This window comes from Protopterus annectens, chromosome 6.part0 (assembly GCF_019279795.1).
Source record: "Protopterus annectens isolate FY-2018-M chromosome 6.part0, PAN1.0, whole genome shotgun sequence".
NCBI lineage: Eukaryota > Metazoa > Chordata > Ceratodontiformes > Protopteridae > Protopterus > Protopterus annectens.
The window spans coordinates 270,256,412-270,276,188 of record NC_056737.1 but is presented as its reverse complement, the minus strand read 5'-3'; the positions used below and the strand labels follow the sequence as shown (position 1 = coordinate 270,276,188).

The 19,777-nt window shown below is 35.3% G+C and overlaps 1 protein-coding gene across 1 annotated transcript in view; it reads left to right on the top strand.

Moving 5' to 3' along the window:
- LOC122804259 (transmembrane protein 87A-like) overlaps positions 1-19,777 on the top strand; it is a gene marked incomplete in the record, with an annotated part of 1,166,529 nt that overhangs the window by 434,180 nt on the left and 712,572 nt on the right. The window contains 1 exon segment of the mRNA XM_044074023.1: positions 5,646-5,714. Coding sequence (XP_043929958.1) covers positions 5,646-5,714 — 69 coding nt within the window.

Here is a 19,777-nt window from a genome sequence, read left to right as displayed (position 1 = left end):
TTTTTGAAACTTAACTCTCTCTCTCTCTCTATATATATATATATATATATATATATATATATATATATATATATATGTATATATATATATATATATATATATATATATATATATATATATATATATATATATATATGTGTGTGTGTGTATGTGTCTAGTTTGGGGGTGTAGACGCTTGGTTTACATCATAGTGCAGGAAGAATTTCTTTTAACTCCTTTATTAAATTATGACTTAAAACATAGGCAAATATTAGAAAACAAATCACATTGTTGTTCATTTACATACATTATACATCACATATCTTTTCTTTGTAATTGTCATCATTCCAGCATTACATAAATTGCTGAATTCCTGCCTTCCCTTAAACCTCAACTCCTACTAAACATTATTCTGCATGTATTGTTCCCACAATTTCCATTTATTCCTATAATAATTTGCTCCTCCCTCTTCCAGTTGTTTTATAATACGCAATACTTTAAATACACTTGGCTTAGGTTTTGATTTCTAGTTTATAGTAATTTTGGCAGCCAACAGAATTAAACTTGATAAGGCCTTACTATGTCTGGGTAACTCAGATCCTGTGTCCTAGTTCAGAAGAATAATTTCTTTAGTTACAGCCATTTGCTCACCCAATATTTTTGACAAAGTACTCTGCAGGGAATTTTTTAAAATCTAACTACTTATTACACTCCCAAACATATGCTTCCAGTTGCCCCTCTGTTCCCCATCACACCCCCAACATTTGCTGTCCAGTTGAGGAAAAATTCTTTGAAGTCTGCTTGAGGTATAAAAATACCTGTGCAAACGCTTCCAAAAAATGATCCTAATCCTTCTGGACTTGGTTTCGTACCTGGGACCTACATATGTTTTCCCTTTCTCTTCAGAATAGTTTTTGCAGGCTGTCTTCCCAGTCTTTTCTAACCTCCTTTGATGATTCTTACAGTTATCTGTTGTAAGTTGCTTTTACAGTCTCTGTTCTTAAAACCTCCTCTGATTGATTCTTATAGTTACCTTGCAGTATGTTTTATTCCCTACTAATTATCCTCTTTTTAACAACAGCTTCTTTCCTAGATTCAGCTGAAGTCTACCAGAGCACATATTTAACTTTATTTTATCTATTTTACATTTGCTTACCGGGAAAGTCCGACTGGAACAAGGTCCATTTACAGTGGAGGCCCGGGGAGAAAAGCTCCATAACATAACAGTACAAATACAACAAATGGCAAAAAAATTTCTGTATGGAGGCATATATACAATCAGAGCTCCATGTCTTTATATGACAACACATAATCCAAGAATGACAGAAAATTTCTATACAGTGGCATATACACAATCAAGGAGATTTTTCCTACCTTAGTTTGATTTGAGCAAGCTTGGAATATAGATTGCAAAACTTTGAATTCTGTATTGGTAGTACAAAGCATAAAAATGAAGGAATGTAATCTGGAAAATAATGCTATTCGGGAGATATGTCATAGCATGAGAAATAGTTTATAGGTTTGTATGATCGTCTCCTGTCCACCTAGAGGTCCTTTGCAAAGAATGAAGTGTCCTAAAAAGTTCGGGTTTAAGAAGTCCCAGTGTCGGCCCTTTGTTCAGTTTAATAGCTGCGTTTCCCATGAAGGTCATGGGATTCCTTAAGTGGATGCCACCCAGTAGCAGAGATACCCACCAAATCAGGGTTTCCATGGCCTTTTCCAATAAAGGCAGCAACAAAATACCCAGGAACATACCAGGCTGCTCTACTTTGGAGGTAGTTGTGGGTCAGATCTCACTGCACAGAGACGCATGATTGGCTGTCATGCAGGACATGTTGAGCAGGGAAGTAGTATTCAAAGGCAGGATAATTTCCATTTCCTTATTACTCATATTGCCCTGTCTACTAAAATACCACCTCATCAGAGGTAGGAGTTTAAGTTTTTTATCTAATAGAGCCGTCTAAGAGGTCCCACCAGACCAAGGAAACCAAGGGCGTCAGATCAAGCCTAGATCTTAGTGACATAAACCAGTATGTTAAGAAAATCAAACTCTGGATGATCACAGTGCAGCCCATCCTTCCATGTCTTCACGAAGGGGACTGGGTGTATTTGGTGGACCACCAGGACACTTATCTTCACATCGTAGTTGCCAAGGTTTGCAGGATGTTCCAGTTTTTGTGTGTTGGATCCAGTCATTACCACTTTTGAGTCCCTCCATTTGGTTTCACTGTAGCTCCCAGGATGTTCTCAAAGTGCAAGGTAGTGGTCGCATCTCACATGGGACTTTGGGAAATTCAAATCTTGCGTTTAGACAACCGGTTCGTAGTCTGTCACACCAGCGTGTCCCTCATGGAATCCAAGGGGTTACATAGGCCCGGAAAAAAAGCTCCACAAAACATAAAAGAACAGACTTGTTAATAAAAACTTACAATAAAATAGAAATAAACATCAACTTTATCTGTAGGAATTTTGATGATAGTGGACAAATCACAAGAGGAGCATACACATAACCTTATATTCATTGGATGCCATTTGGACAGTGTACACAGTATAGCCAATTTTCCTTAGGACCGAATCCCTCCAGTTCAAGCTTTGGTTCTTGAACAGCTAAATCTCTGCACTCTGACAGCTTGATTCTTAAGTACTGGGTCTTTGCCTAGCCACAGTCTGCTTAGTGCTGCGTGAAAGATATTTCTCGAGGGTGTTACAGTAGACTTTACAGGGTACAATGATCTCAAGAAGAAAATGACATGAACAGAATCCATTTGCAAGTCAGCTGCATTTAAGAAATGCCTTCATTGGGTGTATGACAGCCAGAAAATTAATCCTAGGAACACTTTGTATTTCCACTTCTAACAGCCACGATTGCACGAACACATCTGCACTGGTTTGTGGTGAATTGTTCAGGGAAGATGGCCCAAAGAACGTGTTATTTTTGGGAGGCCCATGTGCACATAAACTTACTCGAGCTGAGGGTAATCCTTCTATCATCTTAGGCATTGCAGGACCTCCTTCCTCCAGGGTGCTGCATCCATCCACTTGTACAAAATGGCAGTGGTGTGATAGAGCAACAGGCAAGGTGGCACCAAATACTGCCTCCTTCATAAGGAGATCATAACGTTGTGGGAATGTGTGATTTCCATGCAACGCTTTGTAGAAGCAATGCACATACCTGGTCATTTCAACAACTGTGTAGACAGGCTCAGCAGGTGTCCTGATACCTCACAAATGATCTACTTCAGTAGATTGAATTAACACAACAACAACGAAACAGCTACTGCGCATGTCCGACACCATGGAGTTTGAGCTGGAGTAAAAAAAAAAAAAAAACCTTCTCAATTTAAACACATCATTTAAACAAAAAAAAAAACAAAAAAAAAAAAAAAAAAACTTTTTCAATATTTTTGCATGGGGGCAAGTCCCTCTGCACCCTCCACAGCCCTGCAAATTATATGTGCCAACTCCGAGATTGCATTACAGCGGGGAAATCGGTAAATTTCCTGATGATCAGTGTACCTCAATTTCCATTCAGAATCATTAAAAATGGAGCACTTTTGTTTTAAGTTGTGTTTAAATGGAGAAGCTTTTTTTTTTCTGACTGCAGTGAGATCTCCATTGAGAACCTCCGAGTGCTTTCTGACATGCGTAACAGGTATTTCATTGTAAATAGTTTCTGCATTGTCAACACTGGTTGATGTGAGTTTACGATCTTCCGTCACGTGTTTGTAAGTTTTGGTGTTTTGTTAGTTCGATCTTCTGAAGTAGATCCCTTATAGGTGATCCTTCTATCCTGTAACTAGTGTACGAGTTGTTCATTTGATGGGGAAAGCCTTTATGTAACAAGTTTGCACTATCAACCAACACCAAGTGGAGCAACTTTTCTCTCATCTCCCTCCTGGGGCAGAACCTGAGGGACACTCACATCCCTCAATGGCCATTGGGTCTTCTATGCATCTTTTCCCCGATTATGCTAATAATAAAATTCATCCGCAAAGCCAAGACTGTGCAGAGTGACAGCCGTCCTCATAGCCAAATTCGAGCATTGTCTACTTTGTTTTCCTTTGCTATGTCCTAACCTCAGGAAGCAGCACCTGATTGTTGGTCACTCATAACATGCCTGAACAAAGTATTAGTTTAAGGGTGTGCACACTTATGCAACCAGCTTATTGTACATTTTTTATTTTTTCCACTAACGGACTTGTTTGTTTTTCAATTGAATTGTATAGATTATAGGTCACATTAAAGACTGGAAAAGTTTTGAAATTATTTATTGTGGCCTCATTTTTTATATCGCAAAAACTTGGCATTTTAACAGAGGTGTGTACACTTTCTATATCCTGTGTGTGTGTGTGTATATATATATATATATATATATATATATATATATATATATATATATATATATATATATATAGTGCATCCTTATACATATGTGTGTATAGATACACAAAATACATCTCCGTGTGATAAATGTGTCTCAGTGACAGAAGCATGATAAACTGCCAATGTTGCCTCCAAACTCCCATGCTAATTATCTTTACGAAGCCGTAAAGACTTAACCATACTCAGCTGATTAAATATTGCAGCTTTTATTTCTAACTACATTTTTTTTTGTTTGTTTTAGTTTTTGTCTTAAACATTAGGAATCTTAGTATCAGGATTATGTTCAAATACAGAAATTACTCGATTCAGTACTGGGCCTTCAGCTTTTCAAGGACCTCTCCTTGTTCACTGGGATGACCAAACCCGACCAGCTGATAGCCACATCCAGGTACTGACCCATTTTTCCGGATGGTGAGGAGACTGAGGCTATGAGTCAGCATTATACTGCTGCTGAGAATTTTTTTCTCTCCCCTCTTATGACCCACTCCTAACACTGTCATCTAGCATTAAAGACAAAGGCTTGTAGTGGTCCATGCAGGCGTATCACTCGCACCTCAGCTTGAGACTCAGCCACAGCCATGCCCCCCCCCCTGCAGTGAATGCACATTCCCACACTCACCTACCCACCACTAGGATGGGCTTGCCCATTTAACTGCTTGCACTGTTAGGTGTTTGAGCCCATATTTGAACTATGGTCAACTGCCCTATAGTCAGGGCTTTGTCCTTCTACACTACCAGCGCATGCTAGAGTTGAAGTTATTTTTTTTTATGTATTTGAGGAACTTGAAAATAATTTTGTGGATGAGTTTTAATATTCTTCAGCAGATAGTGTACTTACATTTGAGATTTTAGTTCTTTAATTACTGTAAAGTATTCTTAGTTTGTGTGTTATTTTATTTTCTTTTAACTTTTTTTGTGCGGATACAGCAGTATATCTGAGTTGAGATTTCTCTGGTGTGATTTTTATTAATTTACTGGTTTGTTATTGGAGTATTTATTTGTATGACAGGTGTGTCGTGCTTAATTTCAAGATGGTGGCAGTTTGAAGATTTTCTGTGGATAGCTCAGTGACATCTTATTATAATTTGCCTTTCTGTGAAGAGTCTTTTGTCCTTCATGCATAAATTGAAGCATTGGTATTACTTTAGTTTGTCCATTTGGGTTTAGAATTATAGCTAAGCTGTTAAATGTTTTATAATTCTGAATCTGAGACATATTTGCAGAAAATGTCACTGGAACATGATATGGTCATAACAGTTATTGTTCCTTGTTTTTATAAATAGAATATTGAAAAGGTTGGTGGAGAGCAAGACGAGAAAAACAAAGAACTTACAAAACCTGTTGACAAAACGGTGAGTAAATGTAAAAAATCTGCTTCCTGCTTTTATGATCATCTTCATTGTTGTACTGTTTGTAAAAGCAATTTTTTATTAGTGTACCAGGTTGAAATTTCAGCATTACACTACCTTTGCTCTGGGATCATGCATGTCTCTGCTTCTCTGCAGGATAAGAGCAAGTTTTACTACAAGATAGACATCTACAGTCCATACCCATCAAATGCAGGCAGTGTTAGGGAGTATCTTTGTTTGGAATCAGACTCCTTGAATGGCTTACAACTTGGACTAGAATAAAAGGAATCTATAAATAGACATTGACAGTAGGAATGTGAGTGTATGTAGTACAGAAATTGACAATGACTGCTAAAGGAAGGCTGTACAGCAGATTAGAAATGAGCCATTACAATTATTCAGGATAACGTTATAAATGTGTAGATTTGCACAAAAGTGTAAATTTTATGCGTATATTCTATATGAAGAAATGGATCTACGACATTTTCTGAAATGAGTGCATACAGTGAGATATTACTGATTGCAGCCCAATGAAATTTTGTGCTGGCAGCAGTGTTTTCTTGTCTTCACTAGAAGGTGTGTCATAAGAAAGCAAGTCCTTGAGAGAGTGGTGTTTTACAGGAATGTTAAAACTATTTTTTTTCGCCAAGCGTATTGTAGATTTTTCCCAGTCTTTGCCGGTTTAAATTACAAAATGCTCAACTGCTGTAAAATAGTGGGAAAAATCTCTTGCAGTATACAGTAATTCATGATGTCTGACAAAATGCTTATAATATATTATTTTCTGTAACTGTGTCAGTTAGCCCACTAACTGGAAATGCGTGTCATATAATATGATTCCTTCTGGAAGGCAGTTGTAGCAAAGACCTCATGGAAGATGGTTACATATGCAAGTTGCCTGCGTCTTTATTGAGCATCCCGATTGACGTAGAAGTTGCACTGCCAAACCTAAACCCATAAGCTGCCGTGTAGAACTCTGGAAATGCTGAAGAATACTGAAGTAGGATTTAGCTTGTTGGGTACTATAGGGCTGTGATGACTCTGTAGTCCGTGATACTTGCCGTAGCTGAAGCTATTTGTATCCTAGGAATGCTGCAACATCTAACTGCACACACTAGTGTTTTTGTGTCCTTTTGTTTTACTCCTGCAAGATACGTTGTGGTCCTTTATCACAGTCTGGATTGCATCTTGTATGGCCTTTCCTTGTTCACAATTTAGCAACTTGTATTAATATATATTGGGCCATCATTTTAATTTTTATTATGGCTCAGGGACTTGATTTTTGTGTTCAACAGGTAAGTAAGGGTGGTATAGCTAAATTGAGCACTAGAATCAACACTGCCCCTTTTGAGTAAATTTCATGCTTATCAGTAGAAGAGGCAATTGTTCTGAGCTGCTCTCGGGACACAGCTTTCTTTCTCCAGCAGAGGTTTTGTTACCGGTGCAAGTTTGCCAACTGTTTGTTTCTGCTGGTAGTGAAGTGAGGCTTTTTAATTCCACCCACATACATTCCCACCTTTCCCAGTGATCATTACGTAGATGCAGTCATTACCCCTTATAGGGTTCATAGGTAGGTACCGGGTTATTGGTCCTAGGGCCTATATAAGCCTATCCAAATGGTACCCTGGCTTTTGCCACCCAAGAAAATTATTTTCCTGTGCCCCTGTCAAGCAGAGCCACAGAAGTGATCCCCGGGGTGAATTTCCTATCTCCCATCCAATCAAGATTTTTCTTGAAGAGTGCTAATGAGGATCTTTGTTTGATATAGATAGGTAGTTTGTTCCAGAGTATGGGAAGTCTCTAGGACAGGAATCTATCCCTGCAGCATGTTCTTTTTATTGTGGTGACAAGGTTTAGGTCCCTAGAGAGGGTAGCTCTGAGGCATTGGGATTTCTTTACATGGAGCATGTCCAACAGCTCTGGGTTTGGCATAGCTTTGTATGTTAGGCAGAGATTACGTCTGAGTAGGCGATATGCAACAGAGTAAAGCTGGAGTTTTTTGAGATGGTCTGTGTAGGGCATCTGTTTGAGGCCAGTAATCCTCTTTGTGATGTATTTCTGTGGCCTTTCCAGTTGATGTCTTGTGAGGTACATTCCAAAAGGGGGCGTTGTACTCTAATGGGTCTAATGAGTGATGAGTAGAGGGGAACAATGACCTCTTTTTTTTTTTCCTGGATGAGAAACCTTTTGTGATGAGGTGTGCCACGTAGAAGGATTTCCTGACTACTGTGGCGATGTGATTATCAAATGAGAGACTACTTGTCCACCTGTGTCCCAAGGTCTCTTATCACACCTTCGATGTTAAGTAGACTACTGCCTATGTGGTAGTTCATGGGTACAGAGTTTTTACCAAAAGGGATGACAATGCCTTTTTTGGCATTGAGCTTGAGGCCATGGTTTTGACACCAGGCATCTGTCTCAGCGAGGCCCTTTTGTAGGATGTCCACATTGTTAGGAGTTTTGATTATGGCTCCTAGTTTGCAGTCATTTGCGAACTTTGTTAGCCAAAGACCTTCTGTGTTAGCCTGTACTCAGAGATGTAGATACCAAACAGGAGAGGACCTAGGACTGAACCCTGTGGTACTCCACTTGTCACTGGTCTGAAGTTGGATTTAGAGTCTGCTACTTTCACAGTGTGGGTTCTGTCAGTGAGCCAATTGGCAACACATCTTGTGACATAGGGATTTATACCTAGTTTAGTGAGTTTGTCTATAATTCCAGAGTGGGGGATGGTGTCAAAAGCCTTGGCGAGGTCTAGATAGGCTGTGTGAACCACCTTACCCTTAGCTACAGCTTTGGTGACCACTTCAAAGAAGTTTATCAGGTTTAGAAGACATGATCTGCCTTTTACAAACCCAAACTGGGGTAGGGTCCAGAGTTTGGAGAGTACCAGTGTCATTGTTTATAAGTTCCTTGATGATATGCTCCATAGCCTTGCAGACCAGGCTCGTCAGGCTAATGGTCGGTAGTTCCCGGGGTCCGTGGTGGCTCCCCCTTTGTGGAGTGGGATAACTGTTGCTGTGCACCATTCAGTGGGCACAAAGCCTGAGGTGAGGCTGTGATTGAACATGGTACTTGTTTATCTCCCAGGTGTACCAACTTAAAACTGCATACCTGTAACACAACCAAACCTTCGACTAATGCAGTCCTTTGCTGCTTGAACATCAACTTTCATCTGCATTGCTGAGGCGACACTGTAAAGAAAATTCAACCCTTTTCCCTAGACTTGTCTGAAAAGAGGCATTCTGTCAAGTGGACCATCCAAGTTAAACTAAGTAAATACAATTGTGAGGTCATCATATAGCTCTCATTTTGCAACCTACACAGTGGCACTTTCCACTTGCAAAATCATACAGTCCCTCTTTCTTTTGCTGTTGGTACCTAATCTAACATAGTCAACTTTATGCATTGATCAGACACTATAAAACTGTGGAACACACTTTTTTATTAATTTAATATATTTACAATGACATGCAGAAAGATAGAAATGTAGAATTATATACCATTATACGATGATAGAAATACATTGAATCATCAAGATAATCTCCTTCAATTAACACATTGATTATTGGTATTTCAATAGCAACATTTCAAGGTTATCCTAACCACTAAAAGTCTTAGTGTGATTTATATATATTATTCTGATCACTTTTTCAATTTTACATAGTATTTCTATTAAATTTAAAAACTCTTTTGAGTGCGGGAAATTATCTTGATTTCCTTTTTTTGTAATATATTTTCTAACGACTGCCAAGAGACCCCAAAACAATTTTTGTTGTTTGGCTTTTGCAGATTCAGGAAGTGGAACATTCGTTAGTATTATTGATCTAGTTCAAGAACAATTATCAGACCATGACCCCCACCCCCTTAAAAAACATACTTGTCTCCAATAACTCTGCTGGTGAAGCACTATTCTCTTGCGCCATAGCCAAATTATGGAACTCCCTCCCACCCACAATTACCTCCATACCATCATGCACCCACTTCAAAACTTTATTAAAAGCGCACCTAAAAACATGCTGGCTATGCCCTTGCAACTCCCACTCTAATATCACCCACCCCATCCAACCACTACCTTTCTTTCCACTCCACTAACTACCTTGATTATAGCAAGCTCAGATGCTCATAAGCCTAGTACTTATACAGCAGGAACTTCTTATTGTAACACTTGTTAATGTCTGTTATGTACTTCACAGATAAAGATTCTAGTTGTCTACTGATGTACTATGTTCTTCATGTAAATATGTTGTACGTAATTGCTATGTAAATTGTTAATTGCTATGTAATCCAATGTAACTACTGTCTGTTTATTTTAACTGCGGAGCTTTTCTCCCCGGGCCTCTGCTGAAAATGGACCTACATCCAGTCGGACACTCCCGGTCAACAGATATAAATAAATAAATAATTTCCAACAAACTGAAGAATTCATTTTACTAAACTTAGAGATTTTATAGGGAGTAACAAACATTCTATGTATATATTTCCACACAAAATCTTTCCAGTATAAACTTGAAGTTTGACTAACTAATTTAAGTAACAGCGTTTTATTCTTACTATCTATTGAGTCATTCAATCCACTGCTTTCTAAAAAGTTCAGAATTTTGTGTCAAAATTATTTTTTATAATTGACTTGCGTAACTTGGACAAGCTTCCTTTTTAGGTCATTCTGCCTTTCATGATAGTGTTCATATAATGGGGAATAGTGTTTTGTTCCTCTTCACTCATATCTACAAATTCATTTAATTTCCTACTGATGAATAATAGTTTGACAGCAGATTTATTGAATTTACATTATTTCATTAAATATTCTGTTAACATAGCTTTTCCTTTTTCAAAGCAGTCAGACCATAAAACTAATCATTCTTAGTGAATTTATTTTGGCATTATTCTGAGTTTCCTGCGGTGGTGGTGCTGCGGTAGCGTTGTCGCCTCACAGTTAGACGTTGTACATTCGATTCACAGAGCGTCTTCTGTGTGTCGACATGCATGAATGGGCTTTCCTTCGTTGAAGGTTGTGCGTTAGGCCCGGCAATCCAGCACGTAAAAATCGACTGCCAATCATTAGCGGACTGGAGTTCCGCTACGGCGACCCCTAACCGGGAAAAGCCGAAAGATAGTTTATTATTCTGAGTTTCCTAAGTCTAGAAGTTTGTGCAATAGGAAAAGAACAATATATTCCATTTTGATATTAATGGAGTTTTAAAAACATGTTTAACTGTTTTAAGAATTGATTTTATATATGCAGAGTTTAGGGTCTGAAATGAATTTCCTTTTAGGTTAATTTTTTTAACCAGATGAAAGGATTGTTACATATTTCTAATTTGTCATATTTAATAAACTTATACAAATTTAGTATAATCTGTTCCTGAATGACTTTCCATTGACTGGTGTAAGTTGCGTATATACAGAGTATAATAGAGTTAAAATTTACAGCAATAGAATAACATTCTACACCTGGGAAACTAATACCACCATAGTCTTGTATGATTTCTATAAGCAATTCTTGAATTTTTATGATACCATAAGAATGAAGTTAACATTTTTTCCATTTTCTTTAAAAGTTTTTTGTCCAGTATTAAAGCTGTTGAATGCAATATATTTATAATAGATAATATAATCATTTTATTAAGTGCTAACCTAGCCTCAAAAGTTATAAAAAAAAATCATTCCATTTTTAATAAGTAACAAGTCATCAATTATCGATTCAAGCTTAATAATCTTACTCATATCTTGATAGATTTTTATTCTTTTTAGTTATTTTCCTTCAATAATATATTTATATTATCTTTAGATTTGCTATCTAGTGATTTAGACTTGCTATCTAGTGATTTAACACTAAAGTTTCAGTTTTATTATTAAATTTCAGCAGTAATTCCTCTTGAAACTTTTCAATTTCCTCATCTATTTCTTTGATAGAATAATTTAAATCCCCTGTAGTTAGTAGAATATCATCTGCAGAAAGCTGTATTTTAGCTTGACAATCTCTGTTAATTGAGAATCCATCTTTTTTCATTGCTTCTTATATTATTAACTAAGGGTTTGATAACTAGTGCAGATAGTAGAGAGGACAAGGGACATCCTTGTTTTGTGCTTTTGTTTAAAGTGAGTCCTTGAAAAATTTAAGATCCAGTTATAACATATGCTTTGGAGACTTTTTTTTTTAATAGTCCAATAAACTGTTCTGGAAATGCAAACACTTCTAAAAATTAAAACAAGTATTTCCAGTCTACAGAATCAGAAGCTCTCTCAATATCTAAGATAATTAAGGCCAATGTCTTGTTCATTCCTTTTCCTAAATCTAAGATGGTAGCTACCATTTTTATATTATCATACGTTAATCTATTGGCTATAAATCCTGTTTGATCTTTATTAATCTACTGTAGCTCTTTAGAGGTAAGTATTTTACAGTCTACATTCAATAATTAAATAAAACTATATATATAGAAACTAATTTATTATCCTTTCCCTGTTTAAGTATTACTGAGATTACAGAAAGTTTCCATGAGGCAAGAATTATTTTGTTACTCTGTATTATCTTAAAAAACATCACTAAGTAATTATAAAATATTTAATGGAAGCACACTTTGTAATTCTGTACTTAAACCATCTAAACATGGATCTTTGTGACTGCTGATCACATATTACTAAACTCTTTCTGCATTTAAGCAAGCCTTTTCTTTCAGCATATTTACAACATAATTAATTTCAGACTAATATTCATAAAATCTAACAATTCCCTCTGTTTTTAAACATACTCAAAACATTTTATATAGAAAACACAAGAAACAAACCTTTAGTTTGATACAACAAATCAAAATGCAATTTTACATAGTTAATACAATGATATTAAAGTATTACTACCAAACTGAATGTATTTAAAACTTTTTCTTTTGCAGACCATTCTGTGAAAATATTTTATCAATTGAGCTGTGTCTGCTTTAATGTTATATATTTTTTTAACTTGATCAATTTATTCTTTTGCAATCACAGAATTTAATTTATGACTTAGAACTGTTCCATCAACTCTTTGCAACTGTTGAACCCAACTATAAGAGACAGTAACCATGTGCTACTGCAAGCATTTATACACTACTGAAAACACACAATTTCAATGTCATTTTAACCATCACATTGTTTTCATGTCTTCGAACTGCTCATTAACATCTTGGTAAAATACTGAACTGGGCTTAGATAATAAATATTTGAAAGCAATTATTTTACTGGGGTAAAACCAATGATATTACAACTTGACAAATTACTTTTGAACTTATTACGATGTATCCTGTACAGTATGTATTTTTCACACATATTCATTACTAGACATTAATTTCATTTGTACTGAATTTTTCTGCATTTGTACGTACAAAGACTATCATTTGTACTGAAATTTTCTACATTTGTACATACAAAGACTGTAAAGTACATTTAGTCTAATCTTACAAATTTAATAACATTAATACTGAGCAAAATCTTGGAAAATGTTTGTCTCTCTAGAAATATCTAGTGAAACTGATACCAAATCCATATGTCCTGTTATTTTAAACTACATACTCAGCAATTGGAAACATTGATGCTGTTATTTTAAACTACATACTCAGCAATTGGAAACATTGATGCTTTTTTATACCAACATTGTTTTGCCAAAAACATATAAAAAATAGTGAGCATTCTTGCTATTAGAAACATTTATGCATTTTGCATATCTTTATTCTCTCTTGTATAGCTTTAATAAAGCAATTTTAAATCATCTCTTGTTTTTTTAAACCATCTCTTGTATAGCTTTACAGTTTAACAGGTTGTAAATACAATTTAATACTAAACAATACAATAATAACCATTATGATAGCTATTAACAACTTGTAAAATATTTTATCCTGGCATGTTTAATCCAGTTTACCAGTATTTCTAATACACTAATACCTGTTCTTTCCTCTCCCTAAAAGAGTATTGTCAAGAAGGAATGAGATATTTTTTCCTCTAGCTTTATTTTAGACCCTTATTTTTTATTTTCTCTCTAACTTTATTTCAGACCCTTGTGCAGTACTGCTTATACAGTCAGTGTAAAACTGAGAAAGTGCCCCTCCCCCTGTAGTACTGCACTGTTGTTTATCTGCTTTATGCTGTGAGAATCAGCCCAACACTTTGGTTATACATTTATTTTATACTATAGCCCATTTGCTGGCTGTACTTGATGCAACTGAGGTTTTTTTTGTCCTTTTAACATTTACTTGCAAACAGATTATCAGTGACATCTATGCACAATTGTGGCATTTTTCCTTTAATGTGATTGTGATTTGCATAACTATGCATTTATACAACATAAATAGACATCATTTTACAATTACCTTACATGGATTTCAGTATTTTTTTTTATTTATTTAACTGTCCTGCCATTAATTTTACAAAAACTGTTTGACTAATACCATCTGTGATTTTCTTTTTAAAATTCAGAATTTTAACTGTTTGGTGTTACTATATAATTATAAACAAATTGTAAAAAACAAAATAGATGTTAGTTTAACCAACACATTTATATTTATATTATTTATATTTGCTGTTGTCTGCCTGTTATTCTTGTGTATTGTAACAGATGTACTCTAGATGAAAAGAGCACACATGCATGTCTGTCTTGTATATGTATATCTTTATACAAGCATGTCATGTCTTGTGACTTTAAATTTTTACTCATCTATTTTTATTTAATTTTATATATTATAATACACTAGAACAGTTTTGTTTACCTTTTGACTATGCTAATGAATGGCATTCATATGCTTTACTTTACTGTAGTACTGATAGATGTCTTGCTTTAACTGAATGAAAGTAAAACATTTAAGAATGATTTGTCCAGACATCCGATCCTACCATCCTACCATGTATGTTTAACCATTTTCAAAACATAAACATATTATAAAATATATTTCTTTTGCACAGATTAGCTGTGTATGCAGGAAGTTCCCAGTCTCTGTCAGTTCAGCTAATTTATTTCCTTTATCCTGCAACTGCTGTTGAATTTCCTGGAATGTTGTATGGTCTTTCTGACATTCTTTAGTAAGCTGTTCTGCTGAATTTGAAACTCCTATGCACTTTTGAAAAGATGTATGTATAACTTGTCTAAGCTTCCTGAACTCATTGTGTCTGTCTTTTAGAAGTTTACTACATTCCTTTGTAACAAAATGTACTAGGGGTTCTATCAGTAACTGATTTGACTCACATGTGGTGACAGGACATAACTGTTCAACATCAGAATGTAATGGAAACACTTTACCCTTAGTTAATTCTTCATATTTGTTTTTAACAGTCTATTTTTTTTAGCAATATGATGCAATATTATTTTATGGCATAATACACAAAATGCAGTTTTTGTTGAAGCACACAATAAACATTTGTCATTTTTCACATGGTTTTCTTTGAGATACCAGTCAAATATTGTAATACATTTGCATAATGCCTTACTATCAACCTGCCCTAATAAGGTTTTACATTTACTAATGTGCTGTGTATACCAACATAGCAATTTTGTACATTTGCTTAAATTATGCATGAAAATATCCATACTGTCGAATCTAATATCCAGACTGTCTAATATCCAAACTGTCGAATAGCAACCATACTAAAAAATGTGACGTAGAAAAAAGTCTTACCAGTGAGCAAGAAAACAGGTGATCAGGCTGTTGTTGCAGATGGCTGGAAATTTTTCAAAGTCACTTGAGAAGCTGGGAAAGCACAACAGGCAGCGGACTATTGGGCTAGTGGATATCCCCCTTTTCTTGAAGAATTTATGGCACTGCGAATTTCTTGAACTAGTCTCACTCCAGATTGTAGACGTCTAAAAAACTTTACTACTGCAAGCTGCATATACTGGAATACTTCTGTTTAGGATTTACACATACGTACAAATGTTAGTTACTGCAATTTAACTGAAGTGACCCTCTGCAGGGCTTACCATCACTCCTCCTGTGTTTGAATGCAGATTGTAGGTTCAAATGCAGGCTAGCTTGCCATTGAAAAAATTACATGGAGCTAGTCACTCAGCTGCCTCGCAATTGAAAAAAATATTTTGAGCTCTCTCTGCTTACTGCTTGCTGCTTCTTGCTGTGGGATGGATTTGAAGTGTTCTTAAGACACTCAGTCTTGCTGGCTGGATTCTGCTAAAATTCAAAGTCTGGTTATATTTGCATTCACAGTCTGTTGCATACAGAAACTTGCAGAATATACACTGATGAGAGAATATACTTTGCAGCACTTGTCTTTAAGAGCAGTAACCAATAACTTTTATAATAAATTAAACTGGACAAACGTTGCAGCTTAAAAGTACTGTTCCAACTTTACTTCTCATATAGTACAGATGATGTGAGAGATATAACATTTACTTTAGGACTTGTGTCCCTACCATACCTCTAACATAACTGGATTTATACAGCTCTTTATATACAGTTTTAGTTCTGTAGAAACAATACTAAGCTTCCTTGTTTAACAATGTCTTGTAAGAGACCAGCTTTTCTGACAGTGTGAATATCCTGTAACAGTGTCCTGATGTCCATGTAGAAAAACATATTTTTGAGGAAACACATTGTTCTGTATTCTATTTGGATCTGTGTATATGAACATATGTTCTTGTGCCAATGCTGATAAGCATATCCTGTTTTTTATGCAGAAAAACATATTTTTGAGAAAACACATGGTCAGAGATCAGCTTTTCTGACAGTGTGAACATCCTGTATTTTATTTGGATCTTTGTATAAAAACATCTGTTCTTGTGTCATATCCTGTTTTTCCATGCAGAAAAACATATTTTTGAGAAAACACATTGTCACAGTGTCATAAACATATCCTGTTGTTTTAGGAAAGATATTGTGTCCATCCTGTTATTTTAGGAAACATATTGTGTCCATCTTTTATATAGGCAGAAAAACATGTCAGTGTTCTTTAAAAGCAGATTTTGCATTTTTGTTCTTGCATACATCCTGTTTGAGTCTGTAAGGGAAAAATGTCCATTCTTTAAAAGCAGATTTTGTATTTTTGCTCTTGCATACATCCTGTTTGAATCTGTAAGGGAAAAATGTCCATTCAGCAGATTCCTTTTCCAAGCCATGGTCATTTAGTATGACTGCTGATCACATATTACTAAACTCTGTTTCTGCATTTAAGCAAGCCTTTTCTTTCAGCATATTTACAACATAATTAATTTCAGACTAATATTCATAAAATCTAACACTTCCCTTTTTTAAAAGCTTCTTTAACTCACGTCAGGTAATAGGCTTATTCAACAGAGATATTTGTTGGTCATTAAGTTTATTAGTAACATTTTTCTTTAAATATTTGTCAATTTTATAATCATCAGTATTATTTTTATCTTTAAGATTCTCATGGATTTGTTTAAATCAGCATTTCTTCTGTCTGAAGTAAGATTATTAGTGTGAGGATTTGGGATATTATTGATTTGTGCATTTTTTTCTTAACATCTTACTTATATTGAGTAATCTATTTAGATTTTTTGAAGTCATCTCATAACTGTGCAGTTTTATTTTTTTGTAAATCTCTCTCCACTTTATACTTTAAAACTATTTGATATTTTGTCATTAATTTTTAATGACTTCATTATCATCTGATTTTTTTGTTGTTCAGACCTTGCCTTGTGTATTTCATATTTTATTTCTAACAACTTTTTATCCCATCCAACTCTTTAATTACTAGCCATCTTCCCTTTTTATCTTTAATGTGCATTTTTAAGGAGTGTCTTAATATGACTGTGCTAATCTAACCATTATCATTCATAGATAAAAAATATTGATTTGTTCAAGGTAACTCTTAAATTCTTTTAATTTCATTATATATAGATTCTATAAATCAGAAATGTCTTTATATCCATAAATATATTAATACTTGAATTATGATCAGATTAAGGACGAGGAATAGTTTTAAAAATCACTTTATTAAATAAATCTATAGAGGTATAAATCTTATCAGTTCTAGGTTGCACCCCTTGCATATAAGAACAACTTAAGAACAGTGACTTTATCTTCTATTTGTACAAATAAATCAGCTAAAATAATTATTACTAATACATCTGTTTAGTGCTTCAGCTGATGCCAGTATTTTAGCTTTCTTCTGTTCACTTATATATTCTGTACTACATATGCAGTTAAAATCCCCTGCTAAAATTTAACTACCCTTCCAATGACTTTGTAGTAAGTTTAAGTAATCTTTAGCCACTCTTACACCTATTTCAGGGATCTAATAAAAATTAGCTTGTGTATAGAGTTTGCTATTGTATTTAATTATTACAAATGTGTACATTAATTTGAGATCATTAATAGATTCCATGACCTTAGGCATTACAATAGGTGTTTGCGAAAGTGTAGCAGTTCCTCTCCTCTTTTTGTTAAAAGAAGTGGATAACATTCCGTAACCTATGTTATTTAAATATTGTATATCTTAATCAAGTGAGTCTCTTGCAAGAATATGGTGTGTCTGTTTAATTTTAGATATCTTATTAATGATGTTCTTTTGTTGCCATTATTTAATTCATTTACATTAATAGATTTAAATACACAGTTTTAAAGATTTATTTTAAAAGCTATGGCACATATATCCACCATATTAATTTAATTTTAAGTAAGACTCTAATGTATTCTTCCAGCAGTATCTTAATACTCCACTACTCCACATATTTTGAATTCTTCCTTTCTACAAGCTGAACTACAAAAACTTACAAATAACAAAAACAAAGAGAAGTCTACAACTATAACTGTATATATTGCAAATAAAACAGAACCTACCATGGATACCCAAGTTCCTGGTTTAACCATTGAATACACAAACTACTATACTATCTCTCTACCTTACCAATACCTACAAAATTCATCAAAAAATAACCATAAGCTACCATTACTTACAAATAGTTAATATATACAAGTCAAAAAGTAAAAAAGACTATTATACAAAGGGACTCTGGCTGACCAAGTTCGCAGATGACTGCAAGCTGGGAGCCATTATTAGCTCCCCAAGTGATGCAAACATCCTACAGAAAGGCCTTACTGAGACTAATGACCGATGTCGAAACCATGGCCTTAAGCTTAATGCCAAAAAATGTGTCATCTTTTTTGGTAAAAATTCAGTTCCTGCTAATTACCACATCGATGGGAGTCCACTGAAGGTGTTATAAGAGATCTGGGGATGCAGGTTGACAGCAACCTCTCCTTCAACCACCACATTGCCACTGTGGTCAGAAAGTCCTTCTGTGTGGCACATCTCATTACCAAGGGTTTTGCATTCAGGAAGAAAGAGGTCATCATCTCTCTCTATTCTTCCCTCATTAGGCTAGTCATAGAGTATAATGCCCCATTTGGCATGTACCTCACTAGACACATGCAACAGCTGGAGAGGCTACAGAAGTACCTCACAAAGAGGATCCTAGGCATTAAACTTATGTTGTACACGAACAGACTCAAAAGACTCCAGCTATTCTCTGTCTCATATCGCCTACTTAGAGGCGATCTTTGCCTGACTTACAAAGCCATGTCTGACCCTGCTCTGTTAGAAATGCTACATCTAAAGAAATCCTAATCCCTCCGCACCACATGCTCCAGAGACTTCAACCTCTACCACAATAAACAGAACATGCTGGAGGGACAGGTTCCTCACCCAGAGACTGCCCATGCTCTGGAATAGACTTCCTATATATGTCAAGCAGAGCACGTCGCTGTCCCTCTTAAAGAGAAATCTTGATGAGTGGATGGGTAATAAGGTTCACCCTAGGGATCACTCCAGTGGCTGTATTTGATAGAGGCACTGGGAACTAACGGGTGGCCCAATGCCAGGGCACTTCTGTGGGCTAGGCTTGTAAAGGTTCCAGGGCCGTTAGCCTAGTACACACCTATGAACCTATTAATTTAGTTATATATTTTGCCATTTAAAACTATCCCCCCACTACTTCATAAAAGTTTAATAGTTCTCTTGTATTAGTCACAAATATTAAATAATCTTGCAACTAGTGTACTGTATACCTGTTTATGTAATAGTACTATAAATTATCCATTCAATATTCTTAAATTGTTCACTCT